General features: G+C 35.4%; 1 protein-coding gene across 4 annotated transcripts in view; it reads left to right on the top strand.

Moving 5' to 3' along the window:
* The window catches only part of Taf4b (TATA-box binding protein associated factor 4b), a 194,950-nt gene that overhangs the window by 32,610 nt on the left and 137,371 nt on the right, over window positions 1-24,969 (top strand). For all 4 annotated transcript variants that reach the window (XM_038331300.1, XM_038331301.1, XM_038331299.1 and 1 more), the window contains 3 exons: window positions 3,540-3,657; window positions 4,169-4,280; window positions 24,445-24,614. In XM_038331300.1, coding sequence (XP_038187228.1) covers window positions 3,540-3,657; window positions 4,169-4,280; window positions 24,445-24,614 — 400 coding nt within the window. The remainder of the gene's footprint in view (window positions 1-3,539; window positions 3,658-4,168; window positions 4,281-24,444; window positions 24,615-24,969) is intronic.

The raw sequence follows: 24,969 nt of genomic DNA, 5'->3' as shown, positions 1-24,969 counted from the left end.
CCATGGAACTTAAATATAAAACACAGAAGCAGAGTGGTTGAAGAAGACTGTATACCTGTATTCCTAATACTACACCAGGTTCTAGGTTGGGCATGTGCTCTGAACTCTTGGATGGTGCTTTGGTGCTTTGGTCACTGCTACATTTGTAAAAGTACTAGACTGCGTTCTGGACCCCGGCACTCTGTTCAGCCCCTTTCTCCATCATGCTTTATTGCTACTGCTTTCCAGCACAGCCCTGCTTCCTTTCTCCCCTCCATCTGCAGAGGCTGGCTGTCAGACCTGCTAATCTATTTTCCAGTCTGACTTTAAGGAAGATATCATCTGTTCTTAGGCCCTTTCTGAGATGTGCCTTATGCCAGTATCACTATTCTTTAATAAAATTAACATAAGTAGTATCTTTGACATCAGAAGATGTTATATCTTTTTGGTCTCCTGATTTGTAAATGTAGCCATTGGTGAGACATCCAGTACTGCTAACCAAAGCTTATCTCCTTCAGATTGTCTTTGCCAGAATAGCCAAATCTTACTACTCTTTGTTTCACAGTCAGCCAACCAATGACTACATCTATATTCATGCTATGATAATTCTTTTAATATTGATCATGAGCTTAAGATTTTATTACTATTTACCTTTCATTAGAATAATTCTGGAAAATTTTAATATCTTTAGACTTTTGCACACAAGTTGTAAGAATTCTTCCAAACTACCATTGCATGGTTTCAATTCATATTTTATGAAATACATTTTACCCACCACCACTTTAAAGAGTGGTGCATGCTCTCTTTTCTTCTCTTTTTTCCTTGTTAACTGTTGTATGTTATATTCAGGGGTTGTATGTTATATACAGGGGTTATATGAACTAAAATTGTTCAGTTTCTTTTAGTTGTAAGCTTTTTATTTTGTACTCAAATATTTGAAATGTGAACCTTCTTGGTAGTCTGGGAATTTTTGTAAGAATTCAATTCTTTTATAAAGGCTGACTTTACTGGCTCTCCATCATTTTTCCTATAGTAATTACACACTCAAAGTAAATACTAACCTTTATTTTATCCTTAGCTGTTTTGTATAGAAACAACCAGGTGAGTTTTGATATGGTTTATTTCCTTTGGCAGGTAAGGATTTGAAGTGCAGGAACACTCTCCAGTGAAGCAGGTAGCAGCAGAGAAAACTCACCATAAGCAGGATCAGACAGAATAAGCAGTTTAAGAAAGGCTTTTGTTGGGGGTAAAGAAACACACATACCACAAACAAACGGACAAAACAACCCAAAACTCCTAGGCATCATTTCTTGATGGCTCAGTTCAGGGCCCTAAGGTTCTCTGGTCAGTAGAGCTTCAGCAAAGTACATCAGCAGGCCAAGTAGGACAATGAGGAGGGTGATGACACTCCTGGGGCGGTACCAGTAGTGAGTCATAACACCTTGCACTGCATCTGGATGGTGCTCTGAACCACATAGCATCCAGAGCCCCATAGGATTCATAGGGTCCAGGCCACAATGATGCTGTTGCTGCTGAAGGCTGTCACCTTCAACATGGGCAGGACACAGGACACCAGGGCATTGGCACAGCCAGGCAGGGTCAGGACTGTCCTCAGGATTGCAGACCAGCAGAGACTATGGTAAGACTGAAGGGGCTGTAAAAGAGATTGCAAAAATTCCTAGGTCAAAAGAGACATTCTTTTCTGATTGTCAGTCTAAATGAATAAAATGTATTACTTTATTAACTTTAAGCCCAAACCCTAGTAATTCAGAATATGCATGATCTTAGCTCTCAGTTCATATCTTGATTGAAATATATATTATTTTTAAAAGAGTTCTTTTCTAGCCTGACTTTGTGGTTCAGGTCTGTGATCCTAGTTACTCAGAAGGGTGAGGTAGAAGCATCACACATTTAAAGCCCACCTAAGCTACTTAGTTTTAAGACTGTGTCAAAAAACAAAACAAACATATAACACAACTTTTAACAAATAGTGATGGCAAATGAATAATTCCAAGTTACATCTCCATTGCTAGGAGGCCTCTTCTACCAAACAGTGATAGCAATTGAATTATTTCATTCTATGTTTATACTCAATGGAGACATTGGAATGCTTTGTGTTTCTTGTTACTTTTTTTTTTTTCTTTTTGAGACAGGTCATATTATGTATCCCTGGCTAGCCTGGAACTTGGTGTGTAGACTAGGAACTCATAGAGATCCCCCTGCCTCCTGAGTACTGAGATTAAAGATATGTACTTGCAATGCTTTGCTTGCTACATTTTTTTTAGTTGCACACACTTGATTTGTTCATTTTTATTTCAGATAATTATAGTATAGAACAAATTGTTTTTATAAATTTTTACTTAGAATCATTTCTCTTGGGCAGATCTTCACACTTTATTTAAATATAAGAACTTCTAATTATATCACTATCAGTAGCTGGCCCAAATACATGATAACTTTTTCTTCTTTGAGGTGAAAATATGATGTTCTGCTTTTCTGTCTTTTCTCTGAAGCTGAAAATAATAATCTTGTTAGTACTTTAGTTTCTCTTTATCCCCAATCATTACTGTATTTCTGTAACTATTATTTGAGAGAACAGTACTTTCTGAAAGGTTTAGGATAATACTTTTTAAAAATAGTATATAAACATTCTTGTCTTTTATAGATATTCTTTGGAATATATGGATAAAAAAAGATATTTCTTAGGCCAGGTGGTGGTGGCGCAGCCTTTAATCTCAGCACTTGGGAAACAGTGGCAGGTGGATCTCTGTGAGTTCGAAGCCAGTCTGGTCTACAGCACAAGCTCCAGGACAGCCCAGACTACACAGAAAAAACATGTCTGGAAAATATGAACAAACAAACAAAAATTTCTTTATTTGCTTTAAAATTGGGAATTGGGTAAAAGGTATAAGTGAAATGTGATTATGCAAGAATTAATCATTATTTAATTTGGCTAGTGGTGTAAATGATTTCTTTTTTATTCTCTATATTTTGCATATGTTTGAAATTTTCTATGGTAAATTAAGAAAAGTATTATCTATGTGATTTATTTTTTAAATTTGAATTCTGCTGTAGAAAATAATGTTTAATATATGCGATAATGTTTTTCAGTTTTGAATGAGATAATTTTGCTTCATACAAATTAAACTGGGTGGGCTGGAGAGTTGGCTCAGAGGTTAAGAACATTGCCTGCTCTTCCAAAGGTCCTGAGTTCAATTCCCAGCAACCACATGGTGGCTCGCAACCATCTGTAATGGGGTCTGGTGCCCTCTTCTAGCCTGCAGACATACACACAGACAGAATATTGTATACATAATAAATAAATAAATATTTTTAAAAAACCAAAAAACCAAATTAAACTGGGTGTGGTGGTATACACCCAAATTGCAGGTAGCATTCAGGAAGCCGAGGCAGGAGGATTTCCATGTCTCAGAGGCCATCCTGAAGAAAATTTTAAATAGGCTTTCTTATTGTGTTAGATAGAGAAAATCTATGGAAACTCTTGTTCATTGCTGAAGCATGCTTTCTTGAGTGGCTATAATGAACTCTTACTGTTTCAGGTAGTTCAACAGCCTTCAGGAGGCAATGCAGATCAAGTGACCACCATTTCTCATTCATCACCATTGACCACTCAGAAATGTGGACCGAAGATGCTAGCGAATACTATAGTGCCTACTAGTAAGTTTCCTCCTTGTACATGCTGGCATTCCAGCTTCATCACAGTGAATCTGGAATATGACAGGACTTGTACCTGTTGTATCAAGAGAAGTCTGAAAGATAGTTATTACATTTACAGAGACACTCTTTAGGGGTATATATTGTTTTAAAACAAACAACTGCTTATGGTATTGTATTACTAGATCAAACATTCTAGTAGTAAATATGTATTAAAAATATTACAATGAAATCAACTTTTTTGTCACTTTGTATATGATGTTTTTATAATGATGCTAATTCTAAAGATAATATGATACTACATAAAAACATAATCTAGAGGTCTTAATAAGATGATTTCTTATGCAGGTGTTTCATTCAGGGTTTTTTTTTTATAATTTAAACATAATTCTGTGGTAGATTAAGATAGTCTTTGATTATTATTTATGTACTAACAGCTGTCCTGAATTTTACTGATGTGACATGATTGCTTTTTTTTTTTAATTCTGTTTTCTTTCTTGTTTTGTTTTTATAGCTTCCATCATAAAACAAATTACTCTGCCTGGAAATAAACTTCTCTCGCTTCAAGCTCATACATCTTCTATTCATAACAATAAAATAAAAGAGAATGGAGCAACACGCTTCAGGTAAAGAAAATCAGTAGTTAAAACTTGATCTGATGTGTGGAAGTAAAGTTTTAGGGGAAAAAGATGTTAAAGAATAATGTATAAATAAACAGATTACAAATGTTGTTTATAAATACTGAAAGAAATAGCCCTGGTTTGATTCCTAACACCCACATGGCAATTCATAGCGTTTTGTGAATCCAGTGGTCTCTTCTGGCCTCCCAGGGCACCAGGCATTTTTGTAATATACAGTATACAAATAGTATATACAGTATGCAGGCAATATAACCACATACATTATAAATAATTTAAAAACTGACTATAATTTAAATACTGACTATAATTTTCAAATATCAGGCACAAATCTTAGGTGCTTTTTTCAGTGGATTGGAAAAGCCTGCGTAGTAGTCTAGACCCAGGCACTAAGCATGTCCGCTATCACCTTCATGTCCTCTTCAGGTCATTTAGCTCCCTCCCATGCTTCTGCCAGGCCCTATTCTTAGGCTTGCCACTGCACTACAGATCATTTTTGTTTATTCTTGAACTTAATACAAATAAGATATTATTACTATTATCTTCTTTTATTTCTAATTTTGTTTCTGTAGTTTCAGGGAATGACAGGAATGTTATGAAAATATTAAGTGTAAAATTCTGGAAGTAATCCTTATGTTTTAATGTGTCATTCTGAATGGCATGACAAACACGTTGTCATCACGTTCAGCAGGTGAATCATCTCTTGTTCCGTGTGTCCAGAATTGACATGCTACCCACTGCTTGGTCAATTGTTAGCCACCACAATTATCAAATGAGTCAGTGCATGTGTTCAGGTAGTTTAGGTTCAACTGTCAAAATGCCTGTGTCACTCACTTTGCTTCATCTCCTTATGTAGGCATTTTATTTTCTATTCATATCATCATACAAAGGGTGAGTCCTGGTTATTTTGAGGACTGAGAAGAACCTCATTATAGTCTTGTTAACGTATATTATTATAATTAATTCTAATTAGCCTTACTGCGCCTCATTTATAGATTAAAGTTTATTGTAAATGTCTGTTTATAGAAAAGAAACCACCATGTGCATAGGTCTTGGTTCTAGGACTTCTTGTTCAATTCCAAAGTCCTTAGATGCTCATCTTTTCAGGGGTAGATGTTTTTTGACATCTGTGTTTTTTTTTTTATTGTAGTTGTTTCTCTTTTTTCTTGTGGTACTCTGAGTTTATAATTTAATCTTCAGAAGGTACTTTTCCTTTTACATTTCTCTTGTCAAGTATCTCTTTGTAATTATTTTCTGACTTGGGGTATATTAGCCATTCTCTGATAGTATATTTTGTCCTTATGGCCATTGCTACCTCTACTTTCTCTTTTCTGGGGCCCTTCCTGTTTACCACAAGGCTTGAGGCGGGTGCCCATGACATGTTGGACAAATATCAGGCATCGTAGATCAGTGGCTTTAACCTGAGCTTTCTTTCCATTTTTCATTTAGAAATAATTTGTAGTTTGGATATTTAGGCTACACAGAGGCTGTAGCTATTGTTTAGTATTGTTTTGGGAGGAAATCTTGAAAGACAATGGGATATTTATGGAATAATGTTTTCCAGTTCAGTAAGTATTGACAAAGGGGTAAACCGATGTACCAGGTACCATAATCAACATAAAAAGAATATTTTCAATATCCCACAAGGTTTTTTGTGCTTTTTTTTTAATTTTTTTTGACAGCTAGTCCTCACATTACACCCTGGACTCAAGACTACCACTGATCTGATTCTTAACATTGGAAGTTACATTGAGGGTTAAGGTGCTCCCTATTTCTAGCCTCCAAAGTTGGAAATTTAGTTCATTAAACTTCGGTTTTTCTTGATCTAAACATTTAAAACTGCCAAATTCGCTCAAATACTGACCATTAAAGTTTTGCTTTATTTTTCTCATGTTTATATTCTGCGTCCTGGTTAGTAGTGCAATTATCTGAGACGGCTCTCAGACGATTACAATAAAGTAGTCCCACACTAGCTCAGAATTGAGTATAATAAAGGGTTCTTTATTTAGGGGTAGACTCACAGATCAACAGTCTTCTGCAGAAATGGAGAGCAGAGAACAGGAACCAAATCCATAAACAAAGAGGCTGCACATGTTTCTACATCTGTTTATATAGTACATATGGACTGTGCCAGTATCTTAGAGACTATTTGCTGAAGGAGTTCCCACAATACCTTCCAGTTTTGTCCAAATAATAGCATTCTAAGCCTAATACAAAACTATATACAATAAGAACAAATATTAAGTATAAAAATTAGAATTACAACCAGCATAAACAATATTAAGCAAGAAACATAAGCTAAATCTTTCACTAATTGTCCTATCCTAAGGAATCTAAGTCTTATATTAGAAGTGGCTTGACCAAGTGATGAGAGGAAAGTAGCTGCTACTATCTAGTCTTCAACCCCATCGAAGACCCGAGAAGGGAAGTAATATTACTTGAATAAATAGGAAGTGCAGTCAAGCAACTTCCAAAATATGTGATAAGTGACAGAGACAACCGGGGTAATCACCCAAAGTCTCATTTGCAACATTGGGCCAATCAATTATGGCCTAGAGTAACTAACAGACCATTTTCAGAAGTAGGAAAATTTTCAAAACCATCTTATCCTGTGTTGGCAAGGTTTGGCAGTCTTTTTTTCTGTATCATGCTTGTCTAGTCTGGACATTGTGCATTTTGTCAGTGGTCAAGGCAGGGACAGTTCTTATTTTATTTTATTATTTATTGTCCAAAGTTCATATTTTGCCAAGAAGAAAAGAAGCTCCAAGTAGAGTGTGTTCAGTGAAACATTCTCTCGGGAATAGATCGATGTTGCCATCGTGTCTCACTTCAACAGAACCCTAAGTTATTTAAATGCCATATTCTACAGCTCTTTGAAGTGGTTGAAGATTACCTATCTATGTGGAATACAGTCTCTATGTATCTAAAGAACCTGATTAGATTAACTATCAGTATGACAAACATGGATGACTATTGACCTATAATCCTTAATACCTATATAGCTTAAAGATTAAGACTTCATATTAGAATATTAGACAATTTTTAAACAAATGTGCAGCAAATGAGATCACTAACCTCAAAATGTAAACAATGTGTAAGTATCTTGATCAGAGGTAGAAATGTATAATACAGTATGATAAATATATTCTAAAATTGTATCAGTAAACATGCATGCATACAATATGACAATAACTATGCACAGTTGTACAAATATTGTAAACAGAAATAGGAACATATTCAATATAACAAATATAATTTGAATTTGTATCAATACAAACAAGAATCTTTACCAATGTAAATTGTCTATAAATAATTGCTCACAAGTATTGACTCTATTACTCTATTGTTAGTGTGAATAAGCTCACACTGATCGACTTATTATCTCATCCAATTTCCCCCCACTCCCTCCCCTTTTTTTTTTTTTTGGTTTTTCGAGACAGGTTTTCCCTGTAGTTTCTAGAGCCTGTCCTGGAACTAGCTCTTGTAGACCAGGCTGGCCTTGAACTCAGAGATCTGCCTGCCTCTGCCTCCCGAGTGCTGGGATTAAAGGCGTGCGCCACCCCCCCCCCCTTTTAAAGAGATCCCTGAGCCTACATAATTTCCATTCCAACCCCTAACTGTATACTAGTTATACTCAACCCCTAATTCATGTCCGTAACCCTGAGGGCAAACTTTGTTGGGAGAGGGGATGTTGTTTTCTAGAATTACTTCCAGCTTTCATGCAAGTGATGTTCTTTCTATGGGATCCTATAAAAATTAAAACGATGATTCAGTTTCAAGACTACTGTCTATTATAATTGCAAATAGTTTCTGAGTAGCTGGTAGGGTTTTCTGAAGTTCTTATTAGAAGTCTGACCAGAATGTTGTAAGAAGGTGTACCATTTCAACTAACCAAGTTGGAATTATCTTGTGCAACTGGTACCCAAAACTGATCTTAAAGTAGTGCTATCACCATTATGATATCATATTAACCAGGTGGAATCATTGTGGGGCCCTATTTTCTTTCCGGAAAGTTCAAAGATTACTGCAGGAAAATTCATTGTTCATTGTGGAAAACTTAAACATTATTCATATAGACATATATTCAACAAAAGGTATGACTGAGACAAATCTTCAGGGGGAAAAGTAAAATTTTTCCTAAATTCTTTCTTTCTGTCCCATACCAGATGGCTCCTGATATGAGACAGAAACTCTGAATTTTATTTTAACAACATGCTTGGGTTTAGAGAAGGATAGTCATTGTCCAACTCTAAAGCCAGGTTTTAATTTTAAGTGTGTGTGTGTGTGTGTGTGTGTGTGTAAGGATAGATAGATAGATAGATAGATAGATAGATAGATAGATAGATAGATAGATAGATAGATAGATGTTAAATAAATTTTACCCTGCAGATGATATGTCTGCCTAAGTCAGATTTCTCTTTGCTTGGTGATTCTTTCTGGATAGTTATCTTTTTTTTTATTTAGGTTTCCAGATATTCAAGGTCTCTCAGTTTTTTAAAGATGGGTATTTTCCCGCAAAGACAAGTATAGAACCCTACCCCAACCCTTAAGAGGTTTCCTTACCACCTATATGATTGTCATCTCTGAGGATGAGCTATTATTTCTCTTTCTCAAGAGGTTTGTCTTTTCCAAACTGAATATTGATTAATTTTGATGCTATCCATAGCTTTTCTTCTCCTGTGGAAACAAGAGCAAAACCCCTTCCCCAACGTAGCACATCTACTGGTTTCCATAGTGATGCCAACACATCTTTGAAATACACCAGCAATGATTTAATTTAGAAGTTGTTTTTTATTATCCAATGTCTCTCTGCTGCTGTTGTTCCTTTCTCATTAGCATTAAGACAATTCAAGATTTCTGGGAATATTTTCCATCCCTTTCTGTTTAACATATCCTTTATAGTTTTATTTGATCTTTCTAAAACTGCCTAGCTTGTAGTATTGTTTGGTATACCTGTAATATGCTATATATTATAAGAAGCAAAAAAACCAAACCAAAACAAAAAAACAAACAAAAAAACCCCCAAACAAACCTGTTATCTTTTCTTAGAGACATATGTTGGACCGTCATCTGTCTTTATTTATGCAGGTATACCCATGATGGCCATAACTTCTGATAAATGTGTGGTTACAGGATCATCCTTTTCTGAGCTCAGAGCAGTTGCCCATTGAAAATTTGAAGAGGTATCAATGGTGTAGTATGCATATTTTATTTTCCCAGATTTCTAATGGAATTATCCACCTGCTAGATTTAATTCATTTGAGTACCCTTTGGGTTACTCTCTGCAGGTAGCAGTATTTGGTTATAGAAAGAGCAAGTAGGACATCTCCTTATAATCTCCTTGTAGCTTGTTACCGTTTAATAGAAAACTCTTTCTTTAAACCTTTGCTATTGACATGATGTTTTTATGAAATTCTGAGACCTTCAGCACATTTCCAATCAATAATTGATTAATTTCTGCATTATCTTGTGCCAGAGGACCTGCCAGACCCTTATGGTATCGAATGTATGTTATGTATATGGAACAATTCCTATTCACGGTTATATCCTTAACCTGAATATATACTGAAGTAATTCTGTGTCATCTGGTATAAATTCACTGGTTTTAATATGCAAAATAACTTTCTGCATATTGTGAATCAGTAACTATATTGAGAGGTTCTTTAAAATCCCTTAGTACCATGAAAATAATACATAATTCTTACTTTTGGACACAACTATATGGGCTTTGTTCCACCTTACTTAAATCTTCTGATTTTTAACCTACCTTTCCTGATTTATTTGCATCTGTATAGAGCATATGGGCTTCAGCTATTAGTGTGTCACATACAATGTGGGGAAGGATCCAAGTAGCTCTTTTGATTTGGTTAATTCTATCGCTTTTGAAATAATTGTTGTTAATCTCTCCCAAACAATTAGCACAAGCTCTTTGCCAGGGTTCATTGTCTTCTCATAATTTTTTTATTCATCACTAGTAAAAGGCACTATAATATCTGCTGGATCTATCCTTGCTATTTGACAAAGTCTCCATTTTTTTTATAATTAAATCAGAGACCTTTCCACATAAGTTTTTAATTTTGTATTCAGTTTATGTGGTATGGTTTATTAACCATTCTAAGATAATATTTTCCTTCTGCATTAAAATTTTTTGTAGGGGAAATTCTGGAGGGCAATATGACTAGAATTCAGTTAAGCTTTGGATCAACCAAATCCACATGTTCCTTCTGTTAATTCTTTCTCAGTTTCAGCTGTTAATTCCTTGTGACTATTGAAGTCTTTGTTACCATCTAGGGTTTTGTTTAAATGAATTATTAAGATCAGGTGTTATCCCAACAGTGGGTTGTAGATTGAACATGTCTCCTAACAATCTTTGAAAGTCATTATAGTCCACAATCGGTCTCTAGGATCCTAATTTGTGCTTTCTGTGTTTTAATTTTCTGTAAGCCTATTTTGTAACCTAGGTATTGATAGACTCTCCTCTTTGTATTTTTTCATGATCAATTCATAATTCCCATTTAGGTAAAACTTTGTCTACTTCTTCAAACATTCTTTCTAAAGTATCTACATTTGAGTCAGATAGCAAAATGGTGTTCATATAATGCTAAATTATAGATTTAGGAAATTGTTTATGTATTATTTCCAATGATTGACTTATAAAATATTGGCACAGGGTGGGGCTATTGAGCATTCCCTTTGGCAGAACCATCCATTGATATCTTCTATTCGGATGAGATTATAAGTAGGCACTGTGAAGGCAAAATTTTCTCTGTTCTTTTCTTGTAAAAGTATAGTGAAGAAACAATCTTTAACTATAAGAGCCCATCCATTAGGTAATAGGGAAGGCAAAAGAATTACAGATTGTACAGGGACCATAGGTTGAATCACCTTATTTACATCTCTCAGTTTTGTCACCATTCTCCATTTCCCAGATTTGTTTTTGACAACAAATGCAGGAAAATTCCAAGGGCTAATTAATTCTTCAATATGGTGAGCATGTACTTACTCCTGTACCAGCTGTTCTAAAGCCTGTAGATTCTCTTCTGTTAAACACTATTGCTTAGTCCATATTGGTTTCTCAGTTAACCATTTTAAAGGTAGGGCCATTATTAGTTCCTCTGAAGGTTTGTTAGTTGTTTTGTGTTCTTGTATAATCTGGATAACTGGTTACCATTTTTTATAGTACCTTATAATATCCTTCCCAGAAACATGAGTTTCTGGGACTGTAGGAATCTTAATTTGGGTATTCCATTGCTGCAGCAGTTCACAACCCCATAAATTCACTGTGATATTAGCCACATATGGCATCAGTCTTCCTCTCTGTCCTTCTGGCTCATGCATTCAACCCATCTCATGCTTTGTTTCACTTGAGATAGGGTTCCAATTCCTAGGAATTGAACATCTGCCTCTTCAAGAGGCCAGTTCGGATGCTAAGATTCTGGAGTAATGATAGTTACATCTGCACTCATGTCCAGTAATCCTTTAATTTTAATATTTTTTATTCACACTGTCAGCTTTGATCTTTGTTGATTTATAGAAGTCTGCCAAAATATGTTTCCTATTGTCTACTGGAATTTTTTATTCATTCTCCATGTTTATTCCATCATCCAGAACAGCATGGTTTTTTTAAAGCAGGCACTGAATTTTTAAATTTTCCCGATGAGACAAGTCTTCCACAGTGACTTGGAATGACTGGACCATGTTTAATCTGGGGGCCTGCAAGAGGCCCCCGAAAGAGTTTCCCGATGATAACAGATTGCCTTGTTTGTCTTCTGTTGATCTACGTTCATTGGTTCAATGTCAGTCTTTGCCATAATTCAGAAGGTTGAGACTTTATATTTTTGTCATTCCCAGAGGAGACATTATTTCTAGGAATGCCTTGTCTACAATTCATTCTCAGTGTCCTATGTTATCACAATTAAAACATTTGGCATTTGGGTGTCTCTTCATCTCTTTCGAAATTGTTTTTCCTACCCAAGCTTCAGTGCTATAGTCAAATGTCTCAATGTTCATTGTATTCAGGATCCATTCATCCATTGGTGCTGATCTAACCTTTAAAGGCCCAAGTATTTTTTTTTGTATTCTATGTTGACATTTTCAAAAGCCAGAGATTCAATAAGTACTTATCTGTCTTTTGGGTCTGTTACTTCTATTTGTACAACCTTAGTTAATCTTTGTAAAACATCACTAATGTGTTCTCTTTGGCCTTGTTTAACCCTTATATTTGAATCAGTTTTTTTCCTCTTGATTCTTGAATCCTGTCGGAAGCATTTAAGGGTACTGTATAACATAGGGACATGGTATGTTGATCATAAAGAGCTTGATCCTGTGGATCAGCATAAAAGCCCTCACCAAGAATTTGATGTTGGGAAGCCTAAAATCCTTTGACTCTTCCCTCTTGTTCTAATATTTTAACCTTCTCTTGCTAGTAGCACTTTCATTGTAATTATGGCTCATCTTCAAGGACTGTTGTGAGAGCTGTGGGCCCGCTTCCAGCTGCTCCCGGCCGCCGGCTAGCATTACCCAAAATAACAACACACAAATTGTATTCTTTTAAACACTGCCTGGCCCATTATCTCCAGCCCCTTTCTGGCTAACTATCACATATTGCTTAACCCATTTCTAATAATCTGTGTAGCACCACAAAGTGGTGGCTTACCGGGAAGGATTCAGCATATCTGACCTGGTTGCTGGCTCCATGGCGACTGTCCCAGAGAGGAAAGGCATGGGGATTGACTAACGTCCCTTCTTCCCAGCATTCTCTTCTGTCTACTCCACCTATCTAAATCCTGCCCCATCAAAAAGCCAAGGCAGTTTCTTTATTAACCAATGAGAGTCCTCCATCAAAGGACCACTAAGACTAAGTGAATTCTGTCAGTGGACTAGCCATATTGTTTGAAGCCCATGTCTTTACCATCTCCTAACAAATGGTGAATGCAAGCCATAAGATACTACTGCTTGCTTAATTTCTTTTATATCATTCATACATATAGGTTTCCATTCACATTCTTTGAATCCTTCTGGGTATTTAGTACTTGGTTTATCAGAGGTGATTATTGGTAAGTAGCTAAAACTGTTGGTAAGTCTTTTCTGACTCTGACATGTACTGGCATTACTAAATCCTTTCCTTGTACCTTCTCTCCCTGCTCATCAGTTCTGATAATTTCCTCAATTGATTCAAATCTTTTTACCACTGTCTTTTGTAAAGTCTGAATCTCTTGACCTGTGACGATTTCTAATGATTTAATCCACTCAAATAACTTCTGGTCCTCATTCTACACATATGATCCCAAGGTATTTCATTAATGATAACTTCTCATCCTTGATTATTATTTGGATGACATGCAGATTGCCTTTCTGGAGAGATACTCTATCTGCTAACTTACAGTTTTTAACAGGTTTTGATTGTCAATTTTAATAGTATTAATTATTTCAGATAATTTTCAACACCCTTTTGTAAGGTTTCATAACCCATTGACATGGATTGAATTTTGTGTGTCAAATTGCTGGTATCCTTTTCAATGACATTAATTTTTTTTCAGCCAACTTTTGATTTTCAATGGTATAAATCCTGTCAGGTAGCTGTTCATTATTAATCTGTAATGACTGTATCATTTCTAAAAGTGCCTCATTCTTGACTCTGGTATCAAACCATTTTTAAGGGTATGATATGAACAAAGCTAAGCCCCAGTGTTACATAAATGGATGTATCAGAAAAAACAACATAAGCTTCGCAGAATACCACCCATAATATAAGCAAAAGCTTTATTAAATTCCTGCAGTTATGTAATTTTCAAATTTTTTGATTTATTCATTAATCAAATGAACTTACCTTTATTATGAGTCTTCAGTGAATTGTTGTAGGTGTAATAATATTTATTGACCAGCAGTGTCACTGTTTTGGTTGCTCGCAATCGGCAGCAGCAAGGCAGGTTTCGGTACCTAAATTTCCTGGCATTTAATTACTAAGAAATTTAGATAATTAAGAGCAGTGCTTTTATATATGGAAAAGGGTTGAACTGACTAGAATATCAAGGAACTCAGAGCTTGCAGGCAGGCAGTGATCTGCAAGTGCAGACCAGAGAAGTCTGTGCTTCCAGGTGGTATGCAAGTTGCCACACAGGAAAGTATGCATGGGTAACAGGCCACAGGGAAAGCCACCAGGCTGGGGGTCTCCTAAATTGTTAAATTGCCAAGTTGCCGTGTGGCATGCCTGCCAAAAGTGTTGCTCTGCCGCAGCGTGATTTTGGCAAACAACCACTTAGTTGAAATCAAGCCAGGCAGTTGAAGGTGATGGTAGTGGGGACCTTGTTGGAATTCTTGTGGGGTGCTAGATGTAGATGATTACAATAAAGCAGTCCCACACTAGCTCAGAATGGAGCATAATAAAGAGTTTTTATTTAGGGGTAGACTCACAGATCAATAGTTTACTGCATGAGTGGGAGACAGGAACTGAATCCAGCAGCCACGTGATGTCTTGACTTTGGAGTCCTTTGTGTACTCAGGAGTAGGATAGTTGAGTCACTTTTGTACATTTGATAAACCTGTATGGATTTTCATAGTGCCTGAGCTAGATTGCATTCTCAAAAACATTTTCACTTTCTATTCATATCTTTGCTACTTTAACTAATGGGTTATTTGATTTCTTTTTCTTTAGTCTTTGAATGTTCTAGGTATTAATACTCTAGCAGCAAAGATTTTTTTTCCTTTTCTGTAGATTGTGTCCTTATTTGTTAACTCTTTCCTTTTCTGTGCAGGAATTTTAATTTCATGAGACCCCATTGTTTAGCTATTTATATTATTTTCTGACATTTCCCTACATTTTCCTCTAATAGTTTCAGAGTTTTAAGTCTAGGTCTTTGATCCATTTCAAGTTCATTTTCTTAGAGGGCAAGAGGTATGGATTCATTTTCATTCTTCTATTTGTGGATATATCTGTTTTCCTAGCCCCATTCCTGGAAGAGGCTACATTGTGTTTTATTTTTGATGTCTTTATTTTTTTTTAAATCACGTGTCTTATTTTTGCACTAAGATACTTTAAAAATACTTTCTAGTAATTTGGATCATATGTAATCTTACACATCTTACAGGAGGTTTAAGAAATGTGTGCTTTTTTGGAAACATTGTTACTGCTACTTTATCCAAATGAAACTAAAAAACAGACCCTTAAGAAAAAATAGTAGTATATGACATTAGGCCCTGTCTGATCTAAACTAGATTGGATTTATTAATACAGAGTGATATCTTACATTTTTGTTCATCAGAGATATCTGGCTAACCTAAATTTATATTGTAGATTTTTGACTTTTTCACTAGAAAATCCTATTTTATATTTAGCTTCTTGGTGTATCTGCAGTGATTATTAGAGGTTATAGTGTTATTATAGAGGTTATGGTGTTTAAGACACCAGAGGGCACCAGAGATTCAGGTTTCTTCTAAAACAAGGTAATAATGCTATTTCATAGTTTGTATTACTGCTAAATTTGCAATTCAGTTTTTCTGTATTGCAAGGATAATCAAGTTCTCTAATATATTTTAAATGTGTTTAAACATATGCATATGCATCTTATTTTGTGTATTGTGCATACAAATCCATCAATAGTATGTATTGTTTATTTGCTACTGATACAATGTTTAATCATTTCAGGTTAGTGAGTTTTTAAAAAGAGAAAAAAAATGTTTGTTGGACAAACCAGACTCTCATCTTGGAACAAGTAACTAGGCAGAGAAAACATATTCATGTTAGCTAAGCCCACTTTTGATTAGGCATGGTATTAAAATCCAGCTAAAATATGGAAGCTAGATGCTTGACATTACTACACATAGTGACTTGGAGATGAGACCCTGAAGTCTTTCAAAGATGTTAAACACTATTCTGTACAGAGAATCATTCATGATTGCCATGCCTTTGATTTTGAGTCAGTGAATTTGTTGTGTGTTTGGCAATTAAAAGAACAAAAAGTAAGTAGTGCCCATCATCAAATCAGATATTTACAACTTCAGCAGAAATGAATGGGGAAGCCCTGGTAATACAGTCATGTTGGAGTAACAAACTGAAAGTCCCAGGTAGAACAGAGAGGTCTCTCCTTGAATGACCTTCCAGTTTCTTATTCCATTGCAGGGATTTTTATAACATATGATAACAAATTGTAACCACCCCTAAAGATAGTATAACCTTCTAGCTGTTCTCAAGGGGCAATGCTCTCAGTGCCTTAGCTGCTGTTGTTTCTTTCTTCTGTCATAGGCGGAGGGAGTCAGCCTCCCCCCAGCTAAGGGTCTTGATGACACTGGCGATAAACCTGCGTTAGTCTGTGATTAGGGGTTCTGTCTTGCTTTCAGGAAGGAAACTGATGAAAAACCTTAGAGGTGAATATACTATGAGCGAAGTTTAAAACTGTGGACTGGAGTTAGTTTTATTGGTCATGCCTATCTTTGGTATGGCTATCCTTCAAATTTCTTAGCAGAACTTATCTAATTAAAAAGATAAAAATATAGAAAAGGCTACTGGATATTTTTGAAACTGCCTTAATATTTGTTCGTATAATGTAGATCAACAATCTCATGGTTATCTAAGGAACTTGCTGAATTTTTGATTCCAGGCTTACCCAGAATGAAATATCTGGAGACTAGAAATGACTGGAATCTTATTTAAGAAACCTTTTAGGTACGTCTAATACTCATCACAGTTTAATAAGTACCTAATCTCTCCAAATGTCTGAAGAAAATAATTTCAAAACATACTCTTTCAGGATGTTACAAGATATTGGTGTTATATTACTGTCCCTTTTCACAGTGTAACCTGTTGATGCTTCTAAAACGGTGGAGTGAAACATCTGGTACACCATTTCACTTAAATGAACAAATAACAGAAACACTACAGTTATGCTGACTGAAGATTTAGCATTTTATTGAAAACAAGTAAAATAATTTTTTCCCAATAAGGTTTAAGATTTTAAGCTAAATTAAAATTTTGGGAAAAGTGTGTCTACCATCATAAAATTGACAGCTTATCAGCACTTGCATATTCTAATATAGTTGTTGGAGATAGTAATATGAGTTAAGTTTTGTATAGTAATCTAAATTTGGAGTATCTAAATAACTGAATGAATAGCTCTTTTCCAATTTACAAGTACATGATCTTACCGAAGGATGTGAGAGTAAGAGACTCAAAGTGTATTCTAGGGAGGTTTATGAAAGAGAGGATGGCAAGATTCTACTCTTTTGTATTCATTATTGTTAAAATTTATATTGGTTACATTTGAAGTTATTTATTTTTAACATGATAAGCTTATTATTTTACTATGCAAAAATTATATTCATGATTAGTTTCTAATACAATTTTAGCTTTAATATGGCTTTCATTCAAGAACACTTTATATAGATATGGTTTCATTGTCGTTTTTTAGATGGGACAACTGAGTAGAGATGGGACGAGTCATACTTAGCACAGTCATCTTACAATTGTAGGACAGAGTCTAAAACCTTGGAGTCTCTAGCTCTAGCAACCAGTATTTGTAAATGAAGACTGCATATTCATTTCCAGTCCACCCAGAGCCAAATAATCACACCAAAACTATATTAATTACAACATTGTTTGACCAACAGCTTAGGTGTATTCCTACTTAGCTCTTACATCTTAAATTAACCCATTTCCTTTTTTTTACTTTTTTGTTGTTTTTATTGAGCTATACATTTTTCTTTGCTCCCCCCTCCTTCCTCCCTCCCCTTCTACCCTCTTCTGTGACCCCCACACTACAAACTTGCAGGCAGATGAATGGATCTAGATATAACCATATTGAGTGAGGTAACCCAGACCCAGAAATTAACCCATTTCTATTATTTGTGTATTGTCGCAAAGCTGTTACTTCCTTCGGAGGCTCTATGGAGGAGGCTCTGTGGAGGAGGCTCTTGACTCCCCTGCTGTTGCCCTCTAGCTCTGTGTGAATTTCCCATCTGGCTGTACTCTGCTAAGTCATTGGGTGAAGCAGCTTTATTCATCAGCCATTAAAAACAACACCGAGAGAAGATCATCCCACGTCAAGTACTCTTTAGTTTTATAGCTTAGTACATTTCCATGTTTGACTTATATCATGTAGGCATGCTTTTTACGAAATAAAACAGGGCTGGTGATGAGGGGTCTCCGTTAGTTAAGTGCTTGCTGTGCAAGCTTGATGGCCTGAATGTGATCACAGGAGCGTGAAGGTGGAAGGAAGAAATGAGTCCACAGAGGTGTTCTTTGACCTCACGTGTCCCTCCCATATTTCTCTTAGTCTCTGTCTCTCCCCCCACCCCAATTTTAGAAATTAATTTAAAAAAAAAATCTCAACATCAGCCGGGCAGTGGTGGCACACGCCTTTAATCCCAGCACTTGGGAGGCAGAGGCAGGCAGATCTCTGTGCGTTCAAGGACAGCCTGGTCTACAAGAGCTAGTTCCAGGACAGACTCCAAAGCTACAGAGAAACCCTGTCTCGAAAAACAAACCAACAAATAAAATAAAAATCTCAACATCTTTTAACTAAAATCTCTTCAGATTTTTGGTTTTCATTATACTCTATAGAAGCCATGAGTGCTATATATGGTTGTTTTTGATTGTGTGACCTTATTTTAAATATACTTTCTAGCGGATTCTAAAGGCATTAGTTGGCTGGAAAGATGGCTTTGCAGTTAAGAGTACTTATTCCTTCAGAGGACGTGGTTCAGTTCCCAGCATTCCATCAGGGCCACAACTCCAGTTCCATAAGGCCCAACACCCTCTTCTGGCCTCTACAGGCACCAGGCACTTATGTGGTAGTCATATATATGTATATATGTATATGTATATATGTGTGTATATATATACACACATATGTATATATATGTATATATGTATATACAGGCAAAAATACTCGTACACATAATAAATAAATTTTAAAAAAATTATATTCTGAGAAATACCTTAGTATGTTATACTACATTTTAGTTAATACAAAACTAAAGAAAATTTCCCATGCGGAAATTAACTTAAATATAAATATGCATAGGTAAATTAAAAAGGTTTTATAAGTGTTTATGAACATGTTATAGTTGAGCTGAGTTACTACTTAGGGGAAGAACTTGGAAGATAAACCTCACTGGGAAGATGCTGAGTGGCTGAGACTAGGTGTTTACCATGATACCTAGCTTATTTTGTTGGTAGTTAAAAAGATTTTTGACTAAAATGTAAAGCATTTTGCATACTATTTTGCACTAAAAAGGTTAAGTAGCAAGAAAAGTAAGACTTGTTCATGCTTTTGCTCCACTGTCTGGGATGCTAACCCAGAGCCTGTTACCATTTTCCTGTGTCTATATTTTTTGCCATGGTGTACTTTGTCTATTGTATAACAAAGTATTCTGAACTGTTCACAGGAGGCTGAGCTAACCTATGATGCTTGGTATATTAAATGTTTGTTCAATTTAGGAAGCTTATAGTTTACAAAGGACTTGTTTGGAATGCCACCTCCATCATAAGTTGAAAAGCATGTGGACTCCCTATTTGTATGATATAAATTCCTTCTTCAGTCCTCAATCTAAGGGTAGGGACTAGTATTTTACCCTTTTGTCAAAAGTAAAGTTTCAGAGACATTAAACTTTATTTTACTTAGTATTTGGCAGAGTTAGTATAACAAGGTAGGCATAGTGATTCAGAATTCCTTTGTTTATTTTTTGTTTTGTTTTTACTCTGCTGCTCATTAAATTGTCTTAGGCAATCAGCACATTATTATAAGGCACATAAAAATTCTTTAAATATCGATGTGCAAGTCATATGCTGTTTTGTTAAAAATATGGTCAAAAGGGTAGTTTTGTTGTAAACTGAGGCAACTACATTGAATGTTAGATTAGTTACTATAGTAAGATCTATTGTAATGGGCAGAAATGTGTTCTCAGGAGTTTAAAAGTTGTACCAATTTGAGAATTGAAATATTTAAAGAGAAATTGGGCAGATGTTTTAAAAATACGTAACTGAAGTTGACCTAGCATATAGATCAGGTTTTACCTGAAAATAAGAGAGCAAGGCAAGTTGAAGATTAGACAAGAATCAAGACTTAGATAGAGGCTAGGATCAGGAGGAGCTTTTGATAATAGATAGAGGGAGGGAGGAACCAGACTCCTTCTGTAGACATGAACAGGAAAGGGATGTAACTCTATCTCCTTCAGAAGACTTAATCTAATGCTATTGTAGAGTTTAACAATAGGAACATATAAGGAAGTAGACATTGAAAAAGTATTTAGTTTTATCAGAAACCAATAGAGGAGTTTAGGAAGACAGACTACACGACAGATGGATGGTATCTAACTTGAATAATGTGCTACTCCCCAGACTCTTGAAGGCTTTTCTACTAAAGTACTAAATTTTCTTTTCTCAATTTTTTTTAAAACTAATAGACATATGGCATAATACCTTCATTAGAAGGCCCTACATTATACTCAAAGACTTGGGCTCAGTGGCTTTCATGTTTTACCTTTAAAAGGAAATAAAACCAATACAGGATCACAAACATTGCTGTGCATAATAGCCTTGAAGTTGTCTTAGTCTTTCTTGCCTTTCTTGAGAGTGCTGCTGCCTTGCCTGTGTTGCCTTTGCTTTCTTACTGTCTGCCCCCTTTTCCTGAGAAACTTTTAAAGGCCTGAGTACTGTTTCTTTGCCCCTTTTCTTTTTCAGTAGAGGCCCTCCCTGCTCCTGTGTGGTGCTTACTGCTAGCTGTACCAGAAGGAATTATGGTTAGGTTGGGACAAGGTGGGTAAAAAGTAATTATTGGGTAGTTAGTTTTTTATTTGTCAGGAAGAGCTTCTCTTTGAATTAAATTCTAGTACTGGTTTTTGAACTTGTAGTATATAGGCCCGGAAATGATCTCTATGATCTCTAAAGACTGTTTGAATTCTTACTGGTAGCTGTGCAGGAACTCTAACAGAAAAGCAAGATGCTATATATACTTGGGCCTGCAACCAAATCTCATTTATAAGCATTCAGTCTTAATTGGTTCTCTGTAATAACCCTTTATTTTTAAAGATTCATTTATTTTTATTTTATGTATTTGAGTGTTTTGCCTGCAGCTAAGTAAGTGTAACACATGCATATAGTGTTCACTGAGGTGTCAAAATCCCTGGAACTTGGGCCAGAGACCGTTGTAAGCTGCCATGTAGGTGCTGGTAACCAAACGTAGGTCCTTTTCAAGAGCAGCAAGTTCTCTTAACCACAGATCCATCTTTCCAGCTGCATAAACCTTTAATTTATTTATAATTTTTATTTTTTGAAATTATATCACATCATTTACCTCCTTTTCTTTTTCCAGCCCTTCTTACATAACTCCCCCCTCCCCCCCAATAATGGCCATGCATGCACACATTTTTAAATACATAAATACATTCTGTTTAGTCTTTTACCTTTATGGACTAGGATCTCAGTGTTTATTCCAACTGTCCCCAGTCCAATCATGAAAGCTATTTCATTTCCCCTTCCCAGGGAGGTCCATGCATTCTGTTTGAGCCCTCCTTGTTATTTAGCCATTCTGGGTCTATGGATTGTGACATGATTATCCTTTACTTTATAGCTAATTAATGTCCACATATAAGAGTTTATCTTTCTGGTTCAGGGTTATCTCACTCGAGATGATTCTTTTCTAGTTCCCTCCATTTGCCTGCACATTTACGATGTCATTTTTTTTTTTTTTTTTTTTTTTTTTTGGTTTTTCGAGACAGGGTTTCTCTGTGGCTTTGGAGCCTGTCCTGGAACTAGCTCTTGTAGACCAGGCTGGTACGATATCATTTTTTAACAGCTAAATAAAACTCCATTGTGTAAATGTATCTTGGTTGTTTCCAGTTTCTGGCTGTTATGAATAAAGCTTCTGTAAATATAGTTAAGCAGATGTCTTTGTGGTAGGACCGGGTGTCCTTTGGGTTTATGCATAGGAGTGTTATATATAGTTAGTTCATGAGGTAGATTGATTGTATCTTATAAAACACAAGCTGACAGCTTGTGCTGGCTAGGATGTGGAGTAAGGGAAACACTCCTCCATTCCTGGTGGAAGCATAGCTACTTTAGCAATCAATATGATGGTTCCTTAGAAAATTGGGTCTTTAGCTATAATGTATATATTTATCGATACTGTGTTATGTTTCAATACATGTATACATTGTATAATGTTCAAATCAGAGTACTTTTGCAGTTTTAATCAATTGCCATTACTTTTTGGTGAAAATATTCAATATCGTTGTCTTTTGTTTTATTTTGCAACATACAGTCATTTTTCTTTATAGTCACTTTACTGTATAGTAGAACATCAAAACTCATTACTCCCTCTAACTTTTAGTACCCAGGGATGCTAGGTCATTTTGAAGTATTTTACTTAGGCCTTTTTAAAAAAAAATTATTTATTATGTATACAATGTTCTGTCTGTGTGTCTGCTTGCAGGCCAGAAGAGGGCATCAGATCCCATTACAGATGGTTTTGAGCCACCATGTGGTTGCTGGGAATTGAACTCAGGACCTTTGGAAGAGCAGGCAATGCTCTTAACAGCTGAGCCATCTCTCTAGCCCTTACTTAGGCCTTTTAAAAAGAATTTTTTTTTAAAAAAAAAACTTAGACTCTGATCCTGTTTTGGTAATTATTTTTGGCATGTGATGCATTGTATTTAAATATTTAAATCTGGACATTCCATTTGGTTTATATCAGTTGGAAGTTGATTTTTAGAGCCATTGAGAACTTTGCGATATTAATAAATGGGCTCTATTTTCTTTATTATGAATGTTTCAGTAGTAATTTGAGATATTAATTTTTTTCTTTTTTCTGCTATTATAGGCACACCTTTACATGTTGAGCTGTTAGTAGCCTGCATGATGATAAAGCCATTGTTCTTTCTTTAACTTTAAACTGTGTGTCTGGCACCGTTTTTTTCATTTGGCTCATTTCTGTATGTTTGTATGGGCATTTTTATTTTCTCGTCATTAATGTGCTGCTTTTTTTAAAGGTGTACACCAAGGTTCTTCATTTCTTGAGTGTTTGATGATTATTATTCACAAATGCATCATCACTGGGGGATATGTAATTTAAATCTATTTGACATAGACTCATGTACCATTTGCTCATCTTTTTATGGAATACTTTTTAATATAATAATCACTTTTGTATATTTAGTATGTGAATCATGATCAGTAACTAGACTGTTATTACATATGGTGGATAGGATCCTCAGAGGGAGTTGTATTATATTTCTCTTAACTACACATCCTAGACAAATAACAGTCCTATAAGATTAATTTTACTGATGTAAAACAAGGAACCCAAACCTATTTTCAAGTTTGGTTTTGTGTGTATGTATGTGCATGTGTGCAATTTTATTTATACTTTAAATATAGGCCCTTTGTAGCCAGTTGCTTGAGAGTGTGTTTTAATGCATTCATTTGGTATAGAGGACGTATGCAAAAATGTGAATCATAAAAACAAAATTAATTTAGGAATTTGATTTCAGAATAGCTAGGCTTATAATTAGTTTCTTAAGGTACTTTATGTGATGTGACTTTATGAACTAGTGTTTCTGCTGCCATTAAGTGGAATAGTGGAGTACGCAGGGGAAATCTTGAGGGGCTTTTAACAATCCGGGATGAAAGCGAAGAGTCTGTTTTCATTTCCTTTTCTTTCATTGTAGAGGATTTGTGGATGACTGGGGTAAGTCCAAATTCCTCTTGGTGTGTCTCAACTACCAGAGAGGAAAAGATAAACTCTGGAACACACATCAGGTTCTGATTTCTCTTCCGGGAAGCTTGCTCTTCTAATTTTAAAATCTTAAGGAGAAAGATAGTCTTCTTCAGTTCACGTCATTGAATAGACTCAATAAAATAATATTATTTATAAGAAAGATCTGTTTTTGTTTTTTCCATGCGAAGACTGACCTTGAACTGGCTGTGTAGCCAAGGATGACCTTTAACTGCTGTTTTTCCTGCTTCTACTTCCCAAGTACTGGAATTACAGTGGGCACTGTCATATTTGCCTAAGACCATATTTGCCTAAAGAAGCATATATGCTTCTTTACACTCTGAAATCGTGTATATACATGCACATGTGTAGGTGTGTGTGTACACATACACACATGCACAAACATACATACACTCTATCCAAACTATAACTTTTTGTTCTTTTAGAGGTGAAGATGACATCAATGATGTGACTTGCATGGCAGAGGTCAACCTTGATGAAGAAAATGCCTGCATTTTAGCAACACATTCTGAATTTGTTGGCACACTCATTCAGTCATGCAAAGAAGAACCATTTCTTTTCCCTGGAGCTCTACAAAAGAGAATCTTAGACATTGGTGAGTATGGAATTATGATTATTGATCTGATATGTATGTTTGTTGAAGAGAAATGTTATTTGAAGATATAACCAAACTCTTCTAGATAAGGCTCTAGAAATATTCTGAGATTTCCTGAGTATTATAGAATGAAACATTTTAGTTTAAAAATAGTTACTCCAACCTTTTGTTTTTGGGATAGATAGTAAAAGTTAATACTTTTTTCATGTTTTGTTTTTGAGTAGTAGAACTACATATTTTGCATGAATATTTTATATGTGCTTTTTTTAAAATCTTATTTCTTGTTGGTCCTTAGTAATGTGTGTATACAAATAAAAGTATATTTTAAATGCTGTATTTATAAATTATGGGAATA

This window comes from Arvicola amphibius, chromosome 5 (genome assembly GCF_903992535.2).
Source record: "Arvicola amphibius chromosome 5, mArvAmp1.2, whole genome shotgun sequence".
Taxonomy (NCBI): domain Eukaryota; kingdom Metazoa; phylum Chordata; class Mammalia; order Rodentia; family Cricetidae; genus Arvicola; species Arvicola amphibius.
This window is presented reverse-complemented; position numbering and strand designations above follow the sequence as displayed.